The 26,052-nt window shown below is 39.5% G+C and overlaps 1 protein-coding gene across 1 annotated transcript in view; it reads left to right on the top strand.

Annotated features, from left to right (window-relative positions):
* Nucleotides 1–26,052, top strand: part of LOC101999148 (ATP-binding cassette sub-family A member 3-like) — a 73,556-nt gene that overhangs the window by 30,874 nt on the left and 16,630 nt on the right. The window contains exons 12-22 of the mRNA XM_005351156.1: nt 7,488–7,642; nt 8,633–8,788; nt 9,077–9,287; nt 12,628–12,778; nt 13,678–13,776; nt 14,041–14,194; nt 15,141–15,438; nt 19,411–19,657; nt 19,796–20,000; nt 21,939–22,155; nt 23,841–24,014. Of these exons, the coding sequence (XP_005351213.1) occupies nt 7,488–7,642; nt 8,633–8,788; nt 9,077–9,287; nt 12,628–12,778; nt 13,678–13,776; nt 14,041–14,194; nt 15,141–15,438; nt 19,411–19,657; nt 19,796–20,000; nt 21,939–22,155; nt 23,841–24,014 (2,067 nt within the window). The remainder of the gene's footprint in view (nt 1–7,487; nt 7,643–8,632; nt 8,789–9,076; nt 9,288–12,627; nt 12,779–13,677; nt 13,777–14,040; nt 14,195–15,140; nt 15,439–19,410; nt 19,658–19,795; nt 20,001–21,938; nt 22,156–23,840; nt 24,015–26,052) is intronic.

Below are 26,052 nucleotides of genomic sequence, written 5' to 3'. Positions count from 1 at the left end.
AGAGAGAGACAGAGACAGAGACAGAGACAGAGACAGAGACAGAGACACAGAGAAAAAGAAAGGGGGAAGGGAGAGAGAGAGAGGGAGGGAGGAAGAGAGAGACTGGGCTGAGCCTAGCCTGAACATTTTAACCCTAAAACAAAGCCACACATACTCCAACAAGGCCACACCTCCATAGTGCCTCTCTCTAGCAACCAAGCATTCAAATCTATGAGCCTATGGAAGCCATTCCTGTTCAAACCACATTTCACTCCCTGGCCCCCATAGGCTTATAGTCATATCATAATGCACTCACTCCAACTTCAAAAGTCCCAATAGCCTATTACAGCCTCAACACTGTTTAAAAGTTCAAAGTCTCTTCTGAGAGTCATGCAATCTCTTAACTTTAACCCCTTGGAAAACCAAAACAAAGAAGCAGATCATATAATTCCAACATACAATGGCATAAGATATACATTACCATTCCAAAGGGAAGATAGGGAGTGAGGAAATACTGGACCAAAGCAAAACAACAACAACAAAACAGCTGGGCTCTTTTCAGCTTTGTTGCCTACAACACACTTCTTTCTCTTTGGCTGAGTCTACTCCCTATTAGCAGCAATCCACAGTAGGTATCCCACAGCTCTAGCATCTCCAACATCTTAGGGTTTCCAAGGCAATCCAGGCTTCATCTTCACACAATGGCCTCTCTAAACCTCCATGTCAGGCACCCCTAGCATATTCCTGGATTTAGTGGCTTCCCTTAGTTGTAGAGGAAGATTCCGTTACCCCTTTCTTCTATCCTTGATTCTAAAGTCAGAACATGTGGCCAAAGTTGCCAAGTTCTGCTGTTTTCTGGGACTAGAACATGGCCCTCTCATTTAATTACATATTCACCAGCTTTCTGGTTTGTTTGTTTTTTAAAGTTTCCTTTACTGCTTAAGCTTGGCTGTCCTGGAACTGGGTTTGTAGACCTGGCTGGCTTCAAACTTAGACATCTGCTTGCCTCTGCCTCTGGTGTGCTGGGATTAAAGCTGTGTGCCACCACGGAGGGCCCTACATTTTTCTTTCATTCCTTTTCACAAGTTGGAAACCTGTCTGGGTGGGATCTTGCCCTAAGGTCATCACTCCCTTTATTCCATTTAACAACAGATTTTTCCTTTAATCTGTTTAGCTCCTTGAACACAGGATTTAGCTTCATCCCACTTCCTGGTGTCCCTTTGCTCCTTGAACTGTACTCTTTGTATTTTTCCTTGCTCAACTTGCTCCTTTTCATTAAAGATCTTCATAAGAGTGAACACTAGTAATCACAGACAAAGTCAACACTAGGCTGTTGTGAGATTTTCCTCTGCCAAAGAAATTAGTCCAAAACTATTAATTTAGCCTCAAGCAGATTTTTTGGACAAGGGTAGAAAGAAGCCCCACTCTTCACCAAAATATCACAAGACCATTCTCTAGGCCACATACTAACATTCTTCTCTTCTGAAACCTCTTATTCCAGGCCTCCACAGTTCAAATCATCCTCAGCACCACAATTAATATATTTCTACTGTTTTCTTAATAAAAATTATACCACTACATCATAGCTAATAATATATAGAGATGCCATGTATAATCAATAGTATCAGAGGAAGTGGGAGAGAGATATGCAGAGGTCACAATCATTCAGTTCTCTGGAATTAAATTACTATAAAACTTAAAAAGCTCCAAAACAACTACAAAAATAAACAAAACCTTTTGACATCCAAGGGTGAGGGTGCATGACTGTGATCCCAGTACTTCAGAGGTAGAGGCAGGTAGATGAGCAGTTCAAGGTCATCCTCACTACATACCAAGTTCAAGGCTTCCAGGGCTGCGTAAACATTATCTCAAACAAACAAAGAGATGAGCAATAGCGAGGAAAAAATAAAAGGAATAAAAATATTATGATAGAAATGTTTATTCAATGCAAAAGAAAGTACCAGTGGACACAGAGGACTCAAGAACACAGGCACAAAAATCTAAAGAATGTGGCAGCTGGATTATTTGCTTCAATCCAGGAGGCATCCAGGAGCAACAGCAATGGCCTGTGTTGTTTCAGATGTCTCTTAGAACCCCTGACAACAATGCTGGAGAAGATTTCTCATACCTGATCCTGGGTTTTTATTATACAGTTCATAGTTCTTGTGGAAGCGCATTATTACCCCAAGTGACATAACTACTTAAAATAAAGTAATATATAAACACATATATCATATATATATAATTTTAGACAAATACAAAATAATATGATTCCCTATGTCTTCCTCAAACATTCTTAGTGTTTTTCTCACATACTCCTCTTTCCCCTTACACTTAAATACTTTCTCCTCTTTTTCCAAATCTCCCCTTCATCACACTTGCATCAGGCTCATCCACATCCTGGCACTTCTCCCCAACCCCTGATCCCTTTTCACTATCCTAGTTTCTATGGTTACAATAGGTTATATATTCACATTTGTCTTTCTGGGTTTGGATTACCTCACTCAGTATAATATTTTTGTTGAAGATACCACACACTTTGGACACAAGATTTGAAGGCAGTGAACTAAACAGGCCCATCAGCCTCCTCCTTGGGGACTAGATCTCATAGTTTCAGAAAGGGCTATGCAAGCTGTCAAGGGAGGAAAGCAATCAATAGCCCTACCAAATGTAAGTCATATGAACCATAACAATGGCCATCATGACAAGATATTCGAAGGGTGCAGTAGTGGCCCTTTATCTTGGGGGTAACCAACACTGTCTAGTTGAACTTATGGCCCGCACAACAGGAATTCTTGCCTAGTACAACAGAACTATGGCTGGAGAGGCCATGGACACTATAGGAGAACCTACTACTGCCATTTTCATAAACAAACAAAATTTCTAACTCTATCCTAAATGCTTATCCTTGCACCACAGATAAGGGTAGCTTTCACTATTCACCAAAGAAGACTTTTTCTGCAACAGGCGGAGACTAGTACAGGATCCCACAACTGCACAAAATGCATATAATACATGACTCAGAGGTGTCCAGCCCCAACTGATACACCTGTAGCACAACCCTTACATGTAAGGCTCAGGGAAAATTGAGGGAAAGAGAGCAGAAAGATTGTTTAGAGCCAAAGGCCCAGGAAATCAGCTGTTTAAGGCCCCTGAACATGATTACATTGGAAAATGTAGCCAATGACCCTCAATTATATGGTTACCTGAACAAGACTAGCACAATGAGTTGACATGCTAATGTAAACAGAGGAAATGAGACATGGTCCCATTCCTATACAAAAAGCTACAGGTGGTCAATAACTACTGAGAGATGGAAAGAAGAGTTGATATATCAGTTGTCCAATACCAAGTGGTCAGTACTAGACACTTACATATGAACGAAAGCAAAACAGGCTTGGTAGATTATATATACATACACATATACATACATATATGCATATGTGTGTATGTTCATGTAACAGTAAAACACCATAAATTTGGTGTAGATGAGGACTGTTCACTTGTTTCCTGGCTGCCCAGACTTGAAAAATCACACAGAAACTATATTTATTACAACACTGTTTGACTAATAGCTTATGCATATTTCTAGATAACTCTTAAATCTTAATTAACCCATTTCTATTAATCTGTGAATCATCATTAGGTTGTGGTCTACCAGTAACGTTCTGGCTGGTGGCTCATGTCTTTCTTCTTTGGCAGCTAAATGGTGTCTCCTTGATTCTGCCTACTCTATATTTATATCTCTTTCAGCCTGACTATATTCTGCCTTGCCATAGGCTGATGTAGCTTCTTTATTAAGTAGTGGTAATAAAACATATTCAAAGCATACAGAGGATAACCCCACATCATCTCCTCTTTTCTGTCTAAATAAAAAGGAAGGTTTTTAACTTTAACATAGTAATATTACATATAACAAAACAAGTATCAAGCAAGATTTACAGTTATAATATTTCTTTATGAGTCTGAAGTTTCATATCTAATTTATCTTTTATCATAACTAAGGAAAACTATAACTGTCTTTAATTCATCAAAGACCCCAGAGGGATATAATATTACCTAAGAGAATAGGAAGTGCATTGTAAGCAACTTCCAAAGCTGTAGAATTGACAGAGACATCTTGCGCCTGACAGTCACCCAAAATTCTGTAACATTGGGGCATTCATCTTCAGCCTACAGGCCCATACTATCAGGCAGACTTTTCCATGAAGCAGGAAATTTGAAAGACTGTTTCACCTCTTTTGGCAGTTTGTCAGTCACTTTGTTCTGTGTCCTGCAGAATATCTGGTAGACTCTTTCATGAAGCAGGCACTCTGAAGGATTGTCTCACCTTTAGGCAAGTTCAGCAGTCATTTTTCTGTGAGTCCTGCATGTCCAGTTCATACAGCATACCATCAAGCAGTCCAGGCAAGAGCAGTTTCTTTCCCAAATGGTTAACAAACTCCATAAGGAGCCTCTTCGACGCCCATCATTCTCTTGAAGTAGAATGGTGTTGCCAAAAGCAGATATGCCTCATTATCATGAAAAGTCCTAAGTTCTTAAAACATTTTTAATGCCATATTATATAGGTCTTTGAAGTGTTAAAGATTATCTAACTAAAATATATCTCTGTGTATCTAAAAAAAACCTAACATGACTACATTATAGATGACTATCTAGTAATCTGTATTTCTTAATTATACATTACATTTTTAAATGAGTTTCCCAAACACATAATACCTTAAACAAGAGTAAAAATATACATATAACAAAATTGACCTTAAGTTTGTATCAATAAACCAAAATCCATACCAATTTATAGTACTCATTTCTATATCATATCCCCCTTTAAATGAAAACAAACATTCATAAACAATCATTTAGGGAATTTGGGTGTTGTTCTCTATACTACTTCCTCATGATTGGGGCACTGTTAATCATGTCTTTGATGGGTATCTTGTGTGGTAGGTCCATCTCATCCAGTAGTCCTGAAGTTGTCATGGATGTTGGACCATCTGGGTCATTGCTTCAGGGGGTCTTGCTTGATCAAACTGTATTAGCTGGTAAGGAATCTACAGCTTTCTGTCCTTTGTGGAAACAAATGCAGAACCGCTTTTCCAAAGCAAGATATCCTTAGACTCAAATTTTTAAATCAAGATAATATATATATATATATATGTTTAGCTTAGCAGCCTATACAATGATCTGTACTTAGTTTATTCACAGTCAAAAAATTGAAAGAAAACATAATAATATACATAATCCAGACTCTCTGTGTATTTTCCATTTTTATGTGGTTTATTTTTTTACTCTATTACTTTTTAATGTTTATTTATCTTTACTCCTTTAATCTATGACTATCTGTACTCTGTCTCTTTAAAGACTTCGTTTTATTTTTTAAAAACTATTTCTTTTCATAACTCTCTCTATATTTTTTCTTCTCTCTTCCAAGCCTATGTACATTTTTAAACACACTGTGACCTCTTAAGAGGTTTATGTCTGAATCTGTCTTCATTGCATATCCGTAATCATTTTCTGACCAGGAGTGCTTTTAAAATGATAAACAGCTTGGTTACAGTGGCCCTGGATGCTGATTCCGCCCCTTTTGGCCTTTCAGTATGGTGGAGGTATGTTTACAGCCAGTTCTGGGACTGCCAAATGGGAGTCACACTCACCACCTCAACTCTGGTAAGCCGTTGGCCCATGTTGCCACCAAGTAACTTGCAGCATGCTGCTCACAGACCCCATTCAAGTGCTGAACCTCCTAAAAGAGCCAGAGCTGTTAGTGCAACTAGCCCGAACCAGGAAACCTTATTAAAGATGCCTCACAGCTTTTGCTGCTACCACTGAGTCAGGAAGCCTTTTCTTAAAGGAATCATGCTTCTTCTTGCTTCTAGCAAGCAGAGCCCACCTAAGAAAATGCTGCTACCATGAAGCTGTGTTTAACTCTGTTTTGTTATGTCTAGAATTCCTTTCCAAGCTTTCTCAGGTTTTATGTGAATGTAGCTGACTCACATTGCTGTGCCATTTTGTAGACAGAGACTGCTTGTTCATTTCCCGACTGCTCAGACTTGAATAATCACACAGAAACTGTATTACTTACAACACTGCTTGACCTATTGCCTTGGGCTTCTTCTTAAGGAACTCTTATATCTTAAATTAACCCATTTCTATTAATCTGTGTTTTGGCACAAGGTTGGGGCTTACTGGTAAGGATCCAGCATCTGTCTCCTTTGGCAGCTACATGGCATCTCTCTGACTCTGCCTACTTTCTCTCTATGTCTCTGTTTAGATTTCCCACCTGACTTTATTCTGTCTTGCCATAAGCCCAAAGCAGCTTCTTTATTAACCAATGGTAATAAAACATATTCACAGCATACAGAGAGGAATTCCACATCAGTTTGGAAAAGGGATATTGAAGGAGTTGGAGGGGTGTAGAAGTAATGTATAAAATTACTTTAAAATTCATATTATTAGTCTATACATAAAAGATTATCAGATGGGATAAAATATTAAGCATCATCACTATAATACCTTTAGAAGACATATGTTAAATTCTAAAATGTAAATACATTGACAGTAAAAAGACAGAAATTGTATTATGCAAATAGCAATGATAAGAAAGTTGGAGTGGAAATCCAAATGTCAGACAAAACAAATTTTAAACAAAATCTCACTAGAAGCACAGGAACATACCTTATAATTACTAAATCCAGGAGCAAAATGTTCATGATAGAAGTGAGATGTCAAAAAAATGGTAGTTTCATTTTAGAACAACTAAATTAGGCTAATGTGTTTAATTTGAAAACTTTGCAACAATCATGAAAAGGGATCAGACTCCAGGACAACATGGGCACTTTGTGACTGTGGTCACTCTGGATGTTTTCAAATAGAGTTAATTAATAGGGAATCCAGCAAACCTGTAGCCCCAGCTACTTGGGAGACTAGGGTAGGAGGCTTTCTTGAGGTCAAGCGTTCAACAGATCATTCTGAGCAACATAGGATCCTTTCTCAGAAAAGATTTGAGTAATTTAAAGTAATATTTTTCCTTATTAAAATTAACCACTCATTACAGCTGCCTAAGACTATACAAGCATCTGAACCATTTTGAAATTATTTTAACTGATAGTATGCTTTTTTATTCCAAGTAAAATTTAAGTTCTTCAAAGGTAGCAGTTTTATGGTATGGGTTTTCCTAGCTAAAAGGTGCCCAAATCTATTGCAGTGAGCAGACTGTACTATAAATAGTAACTGTTGACAAGTGACTGGTGGTGGCGCTGGGCTGTTCCTGTGTTACACTTCCATGCTTTGATCATTCCAAGTGATTTTCCCTTCTCCACTGAATGTTAAAAATCACAACATTCAGAAAAAATGCTGTAAACTATTTCTAATATGGTCCCCAAAGTGGCCAATGAAAACTTTTGTGATCTACAACATTAGTGAACAATCCATGTGTAGATTTGCCTACAGAGCTAATGAGCACGTTTCCTCACCAAAACTGTTCTGTTTCGTCTTCTTCCTGATTCTAGGTCTCTATCCCCCAACCAGCGGAGAGGCCTCCATCCAAGGATACGACATCTCACAGCACATGGCACAAATCAGGACATCCTTGGGCTTGTGTCCTCAGCAGAACCTCTTGTTTGATCACTTGACAGTATCAGAACACCTTTATTTCTACTGTGGGGTGAGCCAAGGATATCTCTTTTCCCTCCTCATTCTGTTCAGGTAGATCACCAACTACGAATATTCTTATAAAGTTAAAGAAATGATTTTGATTTTCCTCTAAACTTAAGACATGGAATGAGGGCTATAGCACTCCAGAGTTGACATAAAGAAGGAGCTGTTGTGAAATATCTATGTGATTCCGCGGCTGGGAGGGCCAGAGCGTAAAGTTCCCTTTGGGACAGTGATACTCATGAACCCATAGCAGCTGTGGTTGCCCGCACAAGACAGAGTCAGTTGAGTCTCCAGTCCAGGCTGCAGACTCTAGAGGAAGAGCTTTGGCAGTTGATTGCTGCTGAGACAGCTGTTATTGATTGGCAGCTAGTCGGTGACTTGTGCTCCAGCAGCAGCTTCACATGGATCCTTAGACCCGAAGGCATAGCAGGACTCAGTGCGTTATGAAAGCCTGTGTGAAGTTGGGAGGGAGACATGGCAGGGATTGCCGAGGGAAGCCAGAAGAGGAGGGGGGAGGGTTGATATGACCAAAATACATTATATAAACATATGGAATTCTTTTTTTAATTTTTGTTTATTTTTCTTTTTTTCTTTTTTATCTTTTCCCTCCCCCTCCCGCAAGTCCCCTTCCCCTCACTCTCCAGTCCAAAGAGCAGTCAGGGTTCCCTGCCCTGTGGAAAGTCCAAGGTCCTCCCCCCTTCATCCAGGTCTAGGAAGGTGAGCATCCAAACAGACTAGGCTCCTACAAAGCCAGTACGTGCAGTAGGATCAAAACCCAGTGCCATTGTCCTTGGCTTCTCAGTCAGCCCTCCTTGTCCAACACATTCAGAGAGTCTGGTTTGATCACATGCTCCATCAGTCCCAGTCCAGCTTGCTTTGGTGAGCTCCTATTAGATCAGCCCCACCGTGAAATTCTTAAAATGAGAAAATGATTTCTAAAAGAAACATCTAAGACTAAACTTGAAAGTGCCATGCAAACTCTGCCTCCCTCTTTTAGGTAAAAGGAATACCTCAAAAGATGTGTCTTGAGGAAACTAGCAACATGCTGACAGCTTTTAATCTGTTGGAGAAACGTGACACATTTTCAAAGTCGCTGAGTGGCGGCATGAAGCGCAAACTCGCCATCATTATAGCACTGATGGGGGGCTCCAAGGTAAAGGGGACAAACTAAGTCTGTACCACAGCTAGTTTAAAAATCCAAGTGACACAAATCAGAAAGCTGACTTTGAAAGAAGCTCAAATGGAATTTACATTGTCAACCTCATTGGTATAAAATGACCATGGGTTTGATTTTAGTACAGAAGTCTTAGTTTTATATAAACTTATTATCTAGGCTCAGTTGGACATTTGGCTTAAAAGTCAAAATAAGAGCAAACCCAGTCCTGGTAGGACACCATGGGACCAGTGCATAGTTATGTAGTCAGAATTGTTTTGTCTCTAGGTGGTGATACTTGATGAGCCAACATCTGGCATGGACCCGGCCTCAAGGAGGACCACCTGGGATCTCCTTCAAGCCTACAAACAGGACCGTACCATCCTGCTGACCACCCACTACATGGATGAAGCTGACGTGCTGGGTGACCGCATTGCTATCATGGTCCAGGGAACCTTGCGGTGCTGCGGCTCTTCAGTCTTCCTGAAAAGACTATATGGTCCATTTCCTTTAATTATTCTTAGGGTGCTGTTGCTTTAATAATATGCTTTAACCTAATTGCCATTGATTTTGTGTATATAGTCAAAACTTGGATGATGCCTCAAATTTTGTTGCTGTTATAATTCAGCTGTAAGTCCTTTGAACAGTGTTCTATTTTCTTCAAAATGGTCTCCCACTCATGTGTTTATTGTGTTGTTCAATGTTGACACTCATTATTTCTCTCACATGATTTCTAGATAAATATGATCTAATTCAATTGTCCATAGGTGAGATTATAGCTAGGTACAGAGGTATAGAAATAGAGATCAGAGACAGATAGATGGCTTTCTAATTTCCCTGGTGATTTTTTTTTTTTATGTAGCTCACTGGTTCTCTAAGTGTATGCTGTTTAATTCCCACACAGTTCTGAAGTCCTCAGTGTTTTTCTGTTGCTGGTTTATAACTTCATCCTGTTTTTGACTGAGAAGACACTTTGTCTGTCTTTTAAAGTCCATTCTTGTTTTGTAGCTCTGTGTTCTGTTCTGGAGATGGTCCTGTGATCGCAGAAGAATGGGCTTTCTGCCATGTGAGATTGCTCCCTACTTCTGCTCTTTTGTCAACTTTCTCTTATTTCAGTGTGAAGACATTGCTGTCTAGACAGGTCTAATGCCTGCGAACGCTCAGATTTTACGTACCTGGCATGCCTTAGTTTCTGGTCCACTTCTATTTGCTTTCACCCCTGGCTAGGCATTATCTTATGCTACTTAGAATATCCAGAACCTCTTGATTGGTTGCAAAAGCTTATGTGCTATGTTATTGAATATGCAGGCTTTTGTTGAGGAGATGACTTCCAACAGTTCTGTGCTCTTTTCCAACATGCAGCCGGCACATTTTATGCATCATTAAGGCCTGCCTTTTACCTTTGCTAATGTGGGTCTGGGGAATCACTTACTAAATGTCTTTCAGTTTTATTGCACAAGCATGAGCCCCATGGAGTCTTCATTAAGTTTCCTGAATGATCGTCATGATTCTCCACTTTGGTTTAGTTATGTAAGCTCTAGTCTTTTGTGAGGTGACAAAGGACTTAAAGGTAAATCCAACCACATAGAGTTCCTCTTGGCATTTATATAGACTGTCACTCAGCAAAGACTAACAGAGACACCCTTATCAAGTTTCTGGTTACTTCTTTTCATTTTTATTTGAGCGTATGCTTTATGTGTGCTATGTGTGTGCTGGCGTGCATGCTCATGTACTCATACGTAGAGTCCAGAGGAAGACATTGGGTATCTTCCTCTATTGCTCTCTGCCTTATTTCCCTGAGACAGGGTCTCTCGTTGAACCAGAATTGCATCTCTCAGGATCTGCCTATCTTTTCTCTCCGACTCTGGGGTTATAGGCAGGCATGCCATGCTGGATGTCTGTTGGTCTTAGGGATTCACTCAAGTTCTCACACAGGCACAGAAAGTGCCCTTGTCCACTAAACCATTTCCCCAGTTCTGGTTTCAGGGTGACCTTGCTGTAGAGCCCTGCACACAAATCATCTTCACAGCTTGTATCTGGAGTTTTATTTTTCCGACTGTTCAATCCAGGTGTGGCACTGGAGGCTGCTGGTACTCCCCTTTACTGCACCTCCAAGCCAAAGCGGTGCAATCGCACATCTCATCTCACTGTCCTCTCACAGGTGTGGCCCCCCCAGCTGCCTCTTGTCTATAAACAAGGCTGTGCTTTCACATTTGCCCATTTCTTTCAAATGTTTATGGTGGACATTCTAGGACAGGCTGACATTGCCAGGGCCATGAGCTAAACTCATCCTCATTTATTATGAATGTTTTCATTGCATATGTAATTTTTGACTGACAGAATTTTGATAGATTTTTCAGGATGTAATTTTACAAGGACATTTTAAAATTTCCAATTATTTTCTGCTTTATGATAACTGCAATTTTCCACTTGTATTCTATTTTCTTACACTTCACTTTTTACATTCCCATTTGGGTGACTTTTAGTGATCTTTCTTTGAGGCTATTGATTCTTTCTTTTCCTCTTTCTACTCTGCTGCTGAGACTACTACTTGACTTCTTTATTTATACTTTTCTGATGTTTTATTGGCTTTTTAAAAATAGCTTTCATCAGCCTGGAAAATTGACTCAATACCTTCTTTTTCTATTTCTAGTTTATTGGTTAATTGTTTATCATGGTATTTTACAGCTTTATCCTGTAATTTCTACATCTCTGCTTTTAACTTTCTATAATATATATTATTACATTTACTATATATGCTTGCTAGCTTTTTATAGGCATAGTTTATAATTTTTATGAACAAAATGACAGTAGAAACTAAAGCATGTAATATTTATCTCAAAGAAGCATATACCCTTATCTCTGTCAGGCCATGTTTATGATCAATAAAGTCAATAGACTGTGTATTTCGGCAATCCTATAATATAGTACAGCTTTGTTTGAATTCTGCTCATAATTATCTTCAAATGTTTTATGAAGGAAACAGAATGCACTGTTAAGAGGGCTTGAGACCTATATATAGACAGATGGTGCTCCCTTTAGGCAGTGGCCTCATCACAGGCCTTCTGACTCTGGCATATCATCTTTGATTTCCACATCCCTCCTCCATTAATTTCATCGGTACTCCGTGCTCACTTGCTGTCTTATACTCTCTCTCCTCTCCTTCTTTTCCTCCCTTTCCCTTCCTTTTTCAAAGGACTCTTGTCAGGTGATGGACTCAGATACTCCAGAGCCCCTTCCCTTAATTCTGCTGTCCAAACCTAGGGTACCAGAATGTCATTGCCAGGAGCACAAATCCTAGAGTTTCATGGAGGGACTTTATTCATACCCTATCCCACACCTAGCTTTTGGAAGACCAGTGAAGAAGGAGAAGAAACAAGAGGAGACTAAGGTGGAAGAGATAGAGGAGAAAAGGAGGAAGTACACAGAGATGATGACAGAGTGTAAAGATAGAAGATTTCTCTGATGTGAAATGACTTTTATTCAATTTATATAGTTTCTGGTGTATAATATGAACCCAGGAGTTACCTATTTAATGAATCTTAGTCTTGATTTTTTTAATTTCAACATCAGTAGAAAGAGAGGTCAGGTAACTTTTTAATGTTATCTCTGCTCTATCTGTCTTTATAATCTAGATTATTATTAATCCCTTATAGAGCTATTTATAATTATATCATTAATTATGATTATATTACACAATGCTGTGCCTCTTAGCATTGTAGTCAAATAACTTGTGACATGCCCTATCTTATTCTACTTTACACAAACCACAAAAAGCCTCATGAGAATATGGGAAGCATAAAACCACTCAATTTGGTCTTCTGAATGCATTTTCTCAGGTGTTGGATACCACATAGTCATGGTGAAGGAACCTCACTGTGACATAGATGAAATCTCAAAACTGATTCATTACTATGCATCAGCAGCCACTCTGGAAACTAATGTTGGAAATGAATTATCTTTTATTCTACCCCAAGAATACACTCACAGGTATGGATCTAGAAAATGCTAACCAGATGATTTTAAATAGTAAGAAATAATTGTTCCTTTTCCTTGTTTCTTCCTGCGTAGCCAATAGAGTTTATTTAAGGAAACAAAACTTCTGTGATTGCTGCCATTTGCACTGAAAAGAGACAAATGTTACCTGATTATTATAGCTTCCAAGTAACTGGTGATACTGAGCATTTTGTTGTCTATGGAGTCAATGTGACTACTAGTACATGAAAGGAAGAAAAGTGCGAAGAGAGTGACCGGGTAGTGGAAAGTGCTTTGCTAGCATATACAAGGTTCTAAACTCAATCTCAGACCACACATGCAAACTCCACCACTACAATAATAGCCTTAAAAACTAGGTAAGGTGATACATACTGCAATCCTAGAATGAGACATGAAACAGGATTATGAGTTTGTAAGCAACATGAGTCAGAAAGAGAGACATTGTCTTGAAAACTATAATGAAAAATAGTTAGACGGTTTAAGTGGTGGCCCTTGTGGTAAAGATGACAAAAACCCACCAGGAATGGGCAGTTGGTGTAAAATCCATGGGCAGCCTTACAGTGGTCATACCTCAAAAGAATAGTGACTCTCCTTTTTCTGTCAGCCATCAACTGACAGTCTCCTCATAGAGCATCTTAATGTTTTATTAGAAAATCAAAATATGTCTCCAAGAATATTATGTATCTTAAAGCATCATGGGAAGCAATCTAATATAGTAATTTGCTGTTGTCTTGCTTTTTCTGTTTGCCTCACCTTTCTGAATCAACAGAGCAGAAGCATGACATTATAATAAACCTTGAAGTGTTGGTGAGGGGAGATCACTTTCAAATAAAGAGAAGTAAGCCTGAAAATAATCTCTTTTAGTCCCAGCCTGTCTTCTTCTTCTGTTGTAGGTTTGAAGCTCTCTTTACTGCTCTGGAAGAGAATCAAGAGAACCTTGGCATTTCTAGTTTCGGCGTCTCTATCACTACGATGGAAGAAGTCTTCCTTAGGTTAGCAAGTGTCCAGAGGAAAAGGGAAACCCTCAGAGGCAAAGACTCTTGCCAAACTTGGCATGCACACCTTAGAAGCTTAAGTGTGACAAGGGCTGGAGATGTGCTGCTGCTTGGGAGCTAATGTCACTCTTACTTAGTGGTCACCATTAAACATGAGTAATCAAAGGGGCCTGTGGTGTCGGGGGTTGCAACTCACATTCTTCAAGCAAGGGACAGAGGGATGAGGTTGAAATGACAAGCTTTGTTTGTTTCTTCATATAGAGTCAGTCACATGGAAGATTCAAAACCAGACATCCAAGCTACTCAGTCTCCCTCAGTGGGGAGCAAAGAGAGCAAGAATAAGGATGTCCCAAGCAACATAAGAGGAGGCTTTCCCACCCAGAGTGAAGACCCGACCATTGTGTTTAATACTGGGGTAAGAACCTTGGTTAAGAAACAGGTGTCTGAAGCAAGAGTTAAGATTTAAGAGCTTTGTTTTCTATTAACACATGAACCAAAAGAATGCGGCATTCTCAGCTACTGCAGAACCAACATGGTGTGGGCAGCTAGGACCCCAACCTATTCAGTGTTCAAATGCAGAGGAATGGACTCCAGAAAAATGCATCAGCTGTTACTGTCACTATCACTATTCTGCAGTTCTTTTGTTTTATTTTTTTTCCCAAATTGAAAACCCAGAAACTTATCTGCTTTCAAGTTGGCGTAAGTGTACTAGGGTGCCTGAGTTTTCAAATCAACTAGGAGTGTGTTCTAAGACTTTCAAGAGGAGTAGTTCTTGTATATGAGGACCTCCAAATCAGTGAGGTCCTCATCATGGGAAGCCTGGCTGGCCTGCCAAGCCTTCTTTCCTTGCTCCTGATCATAGTAGTTACTAGGAGTTAGGAGAAATTATCCTGTTGCCATTTCTAGTATTATATACAATGTTAAACTTAAGCACTTTACATTATATGCTATATCAGAAGTCATTTGTTAAAGAGATAACAAATGTTGAAAGTTCAACAGATCACATGATCTCTGTCACCATCACTCAGCTATCATTGTACAGGAAGCAGCCATGGGGCACAGGAACAATATGCTCAGCTGGATTCTAGTAAAGCTGTTTACACAAAGGCTGTGGTTTGTTGTCCTTAGACTAACAGATGGATGATCTTATTGTTGGGTGACACATCATAGGTTTGGGGTCTCCTCCGAGAGTTTATCTACTTACATAAGCTGTGTGTATTTAAATTGTGTGTATTTAAGCCATAAGGCTTTTACACCACAACTTTCCAGAGCATCGATGTCAATGGATTTCAGTGTGAATTTCAGTGCCAAGGTCCAGGGGCTGTGGTAATGTTGTTTCTGTTTCTCTCTGCTTTGCTTAGTGTCCCCTCTACTGCCAGCAGTTCCACGCCATGTTCATAAAGAGGCTGCTGCACAGTTGGCGGAACTGGAGGGTGCTTTTGGTGCAGACACTGGGATTTGTCATCTCTACTCTCTTCCTTCTGAAGTCTGGTGACCTTAGCTATGAAGATGAGAAAACAAGGCAAATGAATTTGGATGAATATGGTCAAACCATTGTGCCTTTTTCTATTTCTGGGAAATCTAATTTGACTACAAGTCTATTAACACACCTTGAGAAGATGCTAAAACCAGGCAACCACAAAATTAAGGAAGTACAAGGTAAGGCTAACTTAGAAACAGAAAATTGTCTTTTCAATGATTTCCCTGGGCCACTTCCAAAGAAAGATCTTAACTATAACACGTTAATTTGCTCCATTCTTTTCCTGATACTCATTATGCCACAGAGACAATTAAACAATAGCAATGTCCTTATTAAAGCTACTGCTCTCAAAAGTTAATTGGTATTTGTTGCACTTTGACTGTGAGCATTTACTGCTTGTTTCTAGTTAAACACGATAGATAGATAGATAGATAGATAGATAGATAGATAGATAGATAGATAGATAGATAGATAGACACATACATACATACATAGATAATAGATAAAAGGAGGTGCCCAAGTATATTTTTTATGAAATTGGGGACAGTTTTACTTTTTGGCAAAAATAAAATACAGTATGGAATTGTGGCCTCCAGTCCTGGCCTTCAGTCCTGGCCTTCAGTTTTTTCATAGAGATAGCTGTTTGGTTGGAGCCTCCAGTTCACCCCTGTGAAGTTCAGGAATCCCCATTCCCATCTCTTTCTCTCTTCAAACCTTGCCCACCCAGAGAGTCTCCAAAAGAAAGATGCCTAAATTCCAGTTCTGCAATCTCGGTGACTATTGCAACTTCCTCCCCTGATGCCACCAGCTGCCCAAGTCCCTGTCTAGCTGCTCAGCTTTTGACCAGACTTGGGCACAAACCCAGCTTGTGGCACACACGTCATCACCCCTTGCCTATACCCTGCTTTATTCCAGGGCACAACTTATCTGGCCTCATTCCCTGAGGTCAGTGAGCCCAACCATGAGTTACTTTGCTCCATATATCTGTTGTTATACTTCTTCAGTCAGCTTGATCTGGCTTACTGTGTCACCGGAGAAGCTTATTGTGTGCACATGTGTGTGGTGGGGGGGGGGGACAGAAATTCTATTAATACCTAAAACAAGAATCCTGCTTAAAATGGGTTAACAAGTAGATAATTTGATCTTGCTTAAAGTTTACATTTGCTCTGCCTAATACTTGTCATTTAAGTTGAGCAATCACCATATTCAGTAGATGTTTTTGCTTCTTTTACAAATAAGTTTTACTTACATTTAAACAAGTCAAGTGTTTCGACCCAGATCAGACAGAAACTACAAATTTGGGTTAACCTGATCTGCTTTCATCTACAAACTACTCAGTATAATATACCACATCTCTGAATATAAATTATGTTCTCTTTCAAATGTAATCATTTCTTCTTGGATGGGTAATATTTTCTTTACTACCTGATGGACACTGTTCCTTTGGAAAACACAGTCTTCAGGATAAACAAGTCATTTTTGTTTTATTTCTCTCTTCAGGTTTTGTTTTAAAGGATGAAAATATGTTTAAGGATGTTATTGTTCTTTAAAAACATAATCCCATTAGAACAACTTACAAGTAATAGATTGGCTGATTAAAATAAATTGTCCCTATTCTTTTTCTTCACATTGATGGGTGAGCTGGACCAAATTGTAGCCTGTTAGGTCAGTTTGTAGCATGCCATCCAGTGCTAGGTTAGACTATTGATGTCTTTTTTTCCCTCTCAGCAATCTCTATAACATCAGCCAGCACTATGAAGGCTAGCCAATAGTGAGGAGGTCTCCTGCTCCACTGGGGGTTGATTTTTCTCTATCCTGTAGCCAAATGTGCAACATCTTCAGTGATAGGGTCTTACTGTGACCTTATGGTGGGGACCAAGAGCAATGACAATAGCCTGTATCCATTGGGAGACCTCTGAGATGCCCAGTTATTTATAGGTAATGCAATAAGTAACCCATGCCTTGCACTGAGACTCATTTCCTGTCAATTCTAAGAGCAATATTGCACTTTAAATTTTTTAAGATGTGCCATAAATTGAGTGAGTGTGAGCTCTGGGAGGGTATTCTAATACCACAGTAACTCAGGAAGCATTGCCTATCTTCTCAGAACAAAACGACCTCTCTTCTCATTAGAAGCATGTCCCATTTGTGAGCTCCATCACACCAAATTACAACTGCATCATTCATCTGGCCCTCAACAGAGATTACAGGGAGGTGAGAACCTCCTCTGAATCTCTAGCTCCTAACCCAGTCCCTGTCACATAGAAAGCCTACAGATCAACACAATTCTCTCATATGCAATATGGGGAAATCTGAAGAGGGGAGAGACTACCACCAAATCAGCTGTGGTGTTACAGTCTAGGCAAGGGAACCAGAGGAACAAGGGAACTAACAGGGCTAGAGTAGAGGATGTGTCCAAAAGATGCATCCTAAGTGGATTACATAGATGTTATTCTCTATATGCGGAAAAGAGTCCGAATAAGTACCATTTAGCTGTATTGATTTGCTAATACTTTATTTTGTATAGGTTTATTATGTAGGTTAACAAAATATTGAGCGGCCTTGTGCACTGATGTAATTTCTAGCAAAGTTACAGTGTGAGAACGGAATCAGGCTGTTGAGATACAGTTAACACAGAGACATTTTCACCACACTTTTCCTTCCTGTTGCCCTTAGTACCACACTAACTTCCTGTCTATTCTCACCATTATCCCTGGACACTAAAGTCTCTGTTCTCTTTCTGTGGATTGATCACTTCAAGAGTGATATAAAAATGGAATCACATAGTGTGTAACATTTTGGAATGGACATTTTCACTTAGCGTGATGTTCTGATAATCGTGGTATCCAGAATTTGTCTCTTCGGTGGCTAACTACTAGTCTTTCTCACGGGCATAGCACAGTTTATTTAGCCATCCACTCACTGAAAGATGCCTAAGTTTCCCCGGTAAGCACAGGTATCCATAAAGCTGCGGTTAGCATGTGACTGTGCATCTTCATTTCTCCTTCTCATGTAACAATTGCATTATAATCTGAGAACCAGCTGCTCTTCAGAGTACTCGGTGGTTTTACTTCTCCAATAGCAGTGTGTAAGTCACCCAGTTCTTCTGCACCTTAAACATTTTTCTTCATAGACTTACTTGAGTATGTGATTTTGGTTAGCTGATTGGTATCACGAATAGTGTTTGTTTTCACACATTGAGCCAGCCTTATATTCCTTGAGATCCCATTTCTTAGGGTTCATAATTCTGTATATATTATACTTGTGTTTCTTGGGTGTTAAGGCAATTCTAGCCTATAAAATGGGTTAAGAAGTAGATTGAGAAATAGAAGACAAGTGGTTTGAAAATAATAAGGATAACGAAGTGCTATTGTATGTGCAGGCAAATGAGTCTACACACGCCTCGTGGTGAAGCTGATGTCAGTTTGGTTGGGTTAAGGGATTTGCCCTTAGCTGTAAACCACATTTCCAATTGTGCCCATCAGGGTATTTACAGAATAGAACAGAGTTGCAATCAATAGACACAGTGAAGTGATTTGCAACTGAAGCCCATGTGGGTAGGCATCATCCACCCAGCTGCCGGGCTGTGCGAGCTTTATTTGAGGCTGGACAACCTTTGTGCAGCTTGGTCTGTCTCCTCCTCACTACTGTGCAGGGGCCACACAGAGATACTGGAGGCTTAAAGGGCTTTTCCACCACTCAGAAGGGAGTGGAATGTTGGGCTCTCCTCAATGCCTTTATTCTTCTCAGGGTCTTGACCAAAAAAAAGTGCTGTTTCTTTCTACTTTGGCATATTCTCAAAAGGTGATTTTGAAATTTTTTCACCTAGTTTTTCCATTTTATTAAAGTAATTTACTCTGTGATGTGAGTAAAATTTATTATCAGTCTATTAAAGACAGGTAGGTGAGTTGGAGGAGTGCATTAGGCTGTGTTTTCCCCGCAAAACTGTAGTTTGGGTTATTGTAAATACAATGAGAAATTTTCAAAATTCATGATGAAATAAAGTCCCAAGGGTAACAACAAAATTTCAAAGAAAAATTATCTCCACAAAATTTAAAGTGGTAAGAAACCTAATTATTTGTTCTTGGATGCCATTTGTTAGTGTGGTCTATATGTTGGAAACACTTACCAGTGTTGTGTCTTTGCCCTAGGTGACCTACTCAAATACTTGGAGGGAAATGAAGAATGCATTCATTTATGTATTGTGGCACTTTCCATCAAGGTGGTTGCAAATAGAACGGAGCTTACTGTTCTGTTCAACAATGAAGCTTACCATTCACCATCTCTTTCCCTGGCAGTCGTAGACAACATTCTTTTCATGTCACTTTCTGGTGTTGATGCTTCCATAACAGTCTTCAATAAACCTCAGCCACACCCCCAGGCTAAGGACAGCCTAGGGTATGCTCTGTTTCATGTTTTCACTGTTGCACTTGAAATGCCTTCTTCCCAACCTATCCAGTTATATTTCTGTGATAAAAAGAGCCATTGGTGGAAATCTGCATCTTCTGATGGCTCTTCTTTTTGTTCCTTCTGTAGGAGTGCAGAAGGAAAGGTGGTTGCCTTAAAAATTCAGCTGGGCATGGCTCTTTTGGTCAGTGGCTTTTGCTTCCTGACAGTGACCGAGAGAACCACCAAGGCAAAGCACATGCAGTTTCTGAGTGGGGTCTCTGTCCTTGTGTACTGGATTTCCGCTCTTGTGTTTGACTTGATCGTCTTCTTCATTTCTTGCTGCCTACTACTGGTGAGTAACAGGCAATGTTTTGAGAGTTTATTTTCCTTTTGTTCCACAAGGAAAATCTGTCTTCTAATTGATGTTTTCATAAATATAGCTATGCCGGTCTTTGCTCATTATCTTATAGAGCACATTTCATCACTGGGAATGGTAGTGACTATCTGGAATTTCAGCGCTTGGAAGGTAGAGGCATGAAGGTTAGGAGTTCAAGGTCATCCTCACTTACATACCTAGTTCAAGGTTGGTGGGCAAAAGTCCTAAGGTAGACTAAGAAATTAACTTCAAAATACTTTATTATAATATAGTTACCTTTCTTTGTCATAGTACAAGTGTATCTCATGAACTAATTTCCCAGTGTTTCCTGTTTAGCTTTTGCTGAGTTCTAAAACTATTCAAAGTAAAAAGCTTCCTACTGTGTTTTCATACTTCATGCTCCCCAGCTGTGTTAAATTTTGTCTCCTAATATTCTGAAGTAGACTATTGCCACCTTTCCTGGTTTTAGGTCTCCATCAATTTATCTTAAATATCTTTTAAAAAATATTTGTTAGGATGGCTATTGCAAAAATAAATAGTACAAAGTAAGTAGTTTTGGAAAAATTGGAAACCTTGCCACCTGTTGGTGGGAACCAGAAAGGAGGATGCTATCAGAAAAAAAAAGTGGCAAATTCTCAAGGTATTCAGTGGTACTCCTCTATAACTAAACATCCCAGTCCTAAAGGTAAGAGATGGAATGAGAATCTCAAAGATACATCATCTTCCTACTCCCTCTTTACACTAATCACAGCAGTTAACATGTGGAGGAGACCTTATGACCACCAGCAGACTCATTGAGAAAGATAACATGGTATCTGTATGCATTGCAGCATCAGTTAGCCTGAGAAGTCGCTCCTCACATGTGCTGCTGCTGTAGATGAAGGCAGAGGATATTTATACAAATACAGCAACCACACAAATGTAGTAGGAGGCTGTCCAGACTCCCAAAATAACCACACAGAAACTGTATTAATTAAATCACTGCTTGGTCTATTAGCTCTAGCTTTTTATTGACTAGCTCTTACTTCTTAATTTTACCCATTTCTATTAATCTGTATATAGCTGTGGCTTACCGGCAAGGTTCTAGCTTGTCTGTTTCCAGTGTCTCTCTGACTCTGCCTTCTTTCTCCCAGCATTCAGTTGAGTTTTCCCCACCTAACTCTGTTCTGCCCTACTATAGGTTTAAAGCAGTTTCTTTATTAATCAGTGGTAATCATGGTATACAGAGGGGAATCCCACATCACACAAAGCCACACACTGTGTGATTCTAATTCATGAAATGTATAAAACAGCCAAATTCAGAGAATCGGAGTGTGAATTGGTGGTTTCCAGGACTCTGGAGAAGATTCAGTCAAACAAGATTCCAATTTAGGTCTCCCTAAATTTATGCTTCCTTATCTGGTTTCCCACATGAATTCTAGATAACTAGAAAGGGGTTCTGGGGTGAACGCAGAAGTAGACTAGACTTACAAAACCTAAATTAAAAACAAGGGATATCAACACAAGGAAACTGATGAAATATGAGGAAAACATTTAGAGAAATCATCTATTTCTGGGAAAGTTGATGGCTGCCATAGTATGAAAGTCTCCTGTTCTGTGTAGGAATCTTTAAAGAAACTCTTCAAAAGAAAAAGCCAAAATAAGAAAAGACCATGGTTATGATTCTGCTTGATGGACTGTCCTCTAGTGAGGAGGAGGTGCACCTGACCTGAATGCTCATAAGCTGTGGGTTCTATTCGTTTTAAAGAGGCAGACAATGAAAGTCTTAGTATTTTCTTTCTTTTCTCTATCTCTCTTTTTTTGAGTGTCATGGCATAGGGTGTGTGTGTGTGTGTGTGTGTTGTTTGTGTGAGAGAGAAATAGAGACAGAGAGAGACTCTGGCCTCACTTTTGTCTCTGTCCCCTCTGTTGCAGGTTGTGTTCAAATACTGCAAAGCTGACATTTATGTCACAGACTACCACATTCTGGAAACATTGCTGATCCTCACACTGTTCGGATGGTCTGCCATTCCGCTCACATACCTGATGAGCTTCCTGTTCTCTAAAAGCACCTCTGCCTACATCAAACTTATCATGTTCAATTATGTCTCTGGCATTTTAAGTATCTTGATAGATACCATAATAGCAGCCAGTAAGTGTGAGCATTTCACAAAATGTGCCCTTCCCCAGAGACGGCAATAAAAAAATCAATGAGCCCAAAGAGATAGGCATTAGTAGACAGTCAAGTTCTAGTCTTGGACATATCTGTATTAGTTTTATCTCAACAACATCTCTTGCGCTTTTATGATTATGTGCTACCTACAATCCTTGTATTAAAAAGCCAAGACCCAACCTGAGTGGGACCTCTCTCCCACTTCTTATACCTTAGATTCAGTGATTCTGTAGTAATTTCAGAGCTTTGACCATTATATTGAGATCTTTGATCCTTTGGAATTGATTTTGATTTAGGGTAAGGGATACATGTCTAGTTTCCTTTTTTTCTACACGTAGATATCGAATTTCCTAGTATGTTTGTTAAAAATACTGTGTTTTTTCTTCACTGTGTACTTTTGGCATTCTTGTCAAACCTCACAAGGTTGGTAGCTACATGGACCTTTTATACTCATTTCAGAAAACTCAAGATTATTTGACCTGGATAGAGACAAAATAAATATTTCCTTTAAGATTCATCAGTACTTGCACACATTTTGTCCTAAAAGTATAATGACTATGTGAGGGAAAAAGCAAAAAAAATGGTAGTTTGTTTTAAATAATTTCAGTTGACTGTGGTCCCAGGTGATGTTAAAAACATAAACAAATTTCCTGGCTTTCTGATAATCTCAGAGTTAAATTCCATATAAATAAGATTTTAAGTCTTTCATGCTTTTATTTTTATGTGTGTGTGTGTGTGTGCCTGCCTGCCTGTCTGTGTACATACCATGTGCATACAGATGTCTCTGGAGACCAGAAGAGGGCATCAAATCCCCTGGAAATGGAGAGACAGGCGGTTGTTAAGTCACCATGCAGGTGCTGGGAACTGAACTTAGGTCCTCTGCTAGATTAACCAGTGCTCTTAACTGCTGAACCACCTCTTCATCCCCCAAAGAAGATATTGCACTATCAGAACCAAACTGAATATACTTCAAACTTAAACATATAGTATATACATTAAAATGTACACTATAACAGAGTCTCCGAGTGTAAACAAATAATAAAACGCTCAAAACAAATAGATTTGGAAAGTATTTACCAATAAAACTTTAAATGAAAATAAAAAGTATGGTTAGGCCGAAGGAATCCATTCTAGGTTTATATTGCACATCAAGGTGATTATTCTTCATAATAATATGTACTTTTAAATCTCTAAGAAATTATTTTAAATGATCTCACCACAAATAGGGAAGGGAAGAGGGGAGAAAGGGAAGAAAGGGAGAAAGGGAGAGAGAAAAGAAAATTGTCCTCTTACACATGACAACCTTGGATCAACAAACACAAAAACTTGTACTTCTAAAAATGCAATTTACTAAACCCAATTTCAGAAAAGGTAGAAAATTGAAAATATAGTATAAGCATCAAATACTTGGTTAAAATTCTTTTTACAGAGGAAATACTAGCCACAGGTACTTCACCAAAAAGACTTTTCAGAATCCTGTAATTATCAGCACAAACTCAAGCTGTAAACGATGCCAAAACCTATTAGCAAGTAACAGACTGCTGTTCAGAGATCACCATCTGGGTTTCAGTTCCCTGTGCTTGGTTTTGATCGTTCCTAGGGGACTTCTCATCCTACAGGTGGTTCGTTTCCTCTTACATAGCCTGTTCTTGTCACCCTTCTAGAAATACCACTCACCTTGTCCAACACCACCAAGACGGTCCTGCTCAGCTCGCTGCTGTTCTTCCCCACATACAACCTCGGGAAGTGTATAGGTGACTACACTGTTATTTACCAGAGGAAGATACAGTGCACCCAGCGACAGAATGTTCCCAAATACCTGAACTGTAGCAGAGAAAGTGAGTATATTGGGGATGTCTAAGCCTCTAGATCAGATGCCCAGAGCATGGATGGTGGGAGGTATTTCTTAAACACAAGTCATTTTCACTAGGCAGGCCAGTGACTACTTGGAACACTGATTTAGGAGGATTGGAAGTTGGAGTCTTAAGGTCAAGGTCATCTTAGGCAATTTAGCAAGACTGTCACAAAGTAAGAAGAAGGCTGTGGCTGTAACCCGGTGGCGCATGCACTTCTGGTTTGCACATGGCCCTAGATTTGGTGCACAGTGTAGGGAGATGAGGGCAGTGAATGTGGTATCAAAATCAAACCAAGTTAAGCTTAGAGGCATGTAACCATACAGGAAAAGCAGATCCGCTAGGAATTAGCTGCCTATGAGCTTAACATCTTCACAACAAACTCAAGTTAGGCTTTTTTTGTGTTCACTTAAGAAAACTGACTTTTTGCCTGTGTCACAAAGTCTTTTTTAGTAAGTGTTTATCTGTATGTGTGAGTGCATATTTACATGCTAATGTTCAGTGGAGGCCAGGGGTTGACACTTAGTGTCTTCCTGGGCCACTCCCCACATTGTTTAGTGGGGCGGTGTTTCATTCTGAGTACATAGTTCACCAATTTGGCTAATCTATGTAGCCAGTTTGCCTTTGCCATGCCTACTGGATGTTTAGTGTGTGATAGGGACCCAAACTCTGATCCTCACACTTGCACAGAAACTCTGTCACCCGCTGAGCCATCTCCCTAGCCCCTATCACACAGCTTTTGTGGACCAGAACTCCATAAGGGGTAGAACTTCCAGGAGGAAGATGTGTGTTGTAAATGTATTACACTTGCTTTTGTTATGCCACTGTCCCACATAACTGCACACAGCTTATAACTTATAAAGAAGCAAAACCCATCCCTAGTGTCTAATACAGTCCTGCTACATGAGGGACTCAACAATACTGTTCAGTAAGTAAATTATAGTTGGCAGTAGCGGTTTGGGTGAAGAAATCAGTAAAATGTAGGGAGAAAAGCCAGAAACAACAGCAAGAGGAACAACAACAAAACAACAACAACAACAAAAAAAAAAAACCACTGAAGTTTTGTGGTAAAGGAAACCATAGAATGAATGGCTCATTGATCTGGGGAATCCTTTGAGGCAGAACGTATCACTCAGTAAGTAATTCTGAAAATGTCTTGTTTGTGGGGGGAATGATGAAGAAAAGGAGTGTTTAATAAGGTCAGTCCTATCTAAAACAATCATGAGTGACCTCAGAGGGCATCCCAGTACTCCAAATAGATCAGCTGTACAGAAAATAAACACTAGGAATTGGAATGGTTGGGACTCATAAAAATCTGATAAAAATTTTCATGCAGTAATGTATAGGTTTTGCCACCTGGGGGAGAAGCCTCCAGCAGCACATAAAACCGAAGGAGTTAGCATACTATGACTTTTTTTATCTGAGGGGGAAAGACACTCACACTCTTTTGATGTTTCCTTCTGCAGCCTTTAGTCTGTGTTCTCCATTCTCTGTTGTTATCTCTGTCCAGAACGTCCCTTCTGTCTCTCCTAATGTTTTCCTCCTAACTCTATCTTTATTCTTCCTTGTTCTCTCATTCTTGATGCCTTCCTTCTCCTTCTCTTTATTCTTTCCCTCACAGCCTATGTACCCCAGAAAAATCTTTCAGGCAATAAAGAAATTACAGTGGTTACAGTATATTCTTCAAGTAAACAACTACAATGAACACAAGTTAAAAAAAAACAGCATATTTTCCATATCCCTTGCACGATTAAACATTTTATGTATTACAGGTGAAAAACAAATCCTCCCCAAGAACCCACATACATTCATACCCGAGCAATTTGTTATAGACTAACAGAGTGGAAGCAAGCAAGGCATTCTTCTCTGTCAGTTCTTTTCCCCGGCAGGCAGGATTTGGAGGTTACAAAGAAAAGAGCAGTTACTTTATTACTTATCTTGAAAGCTGATCTTACAAGGAACCTTAAAGGAACTAAGGAACAAAAACTAAGCTTTTTACATAAGAAACAGTCAGTTCTGTGCA

The sequence above is a fragment of the Microtus ochrogaster genome, chromosome 8, assembly GCF_000317375.1.
Source record: "Microtus ochrogaster isolate Prairie Vole_2 chromosome 8, MicOch1.0, whole genome shotgun sequence".
Classification (NCBI taxonomy): Eukaryota; Metazoa; Chordata; class Mammalia; order Rodentia; family Cricetidae; genus Microtus; species Microtus ochrogaster.
This window is presented reverse-complemented; position numbering and strand designations above follow the sequence as displayed.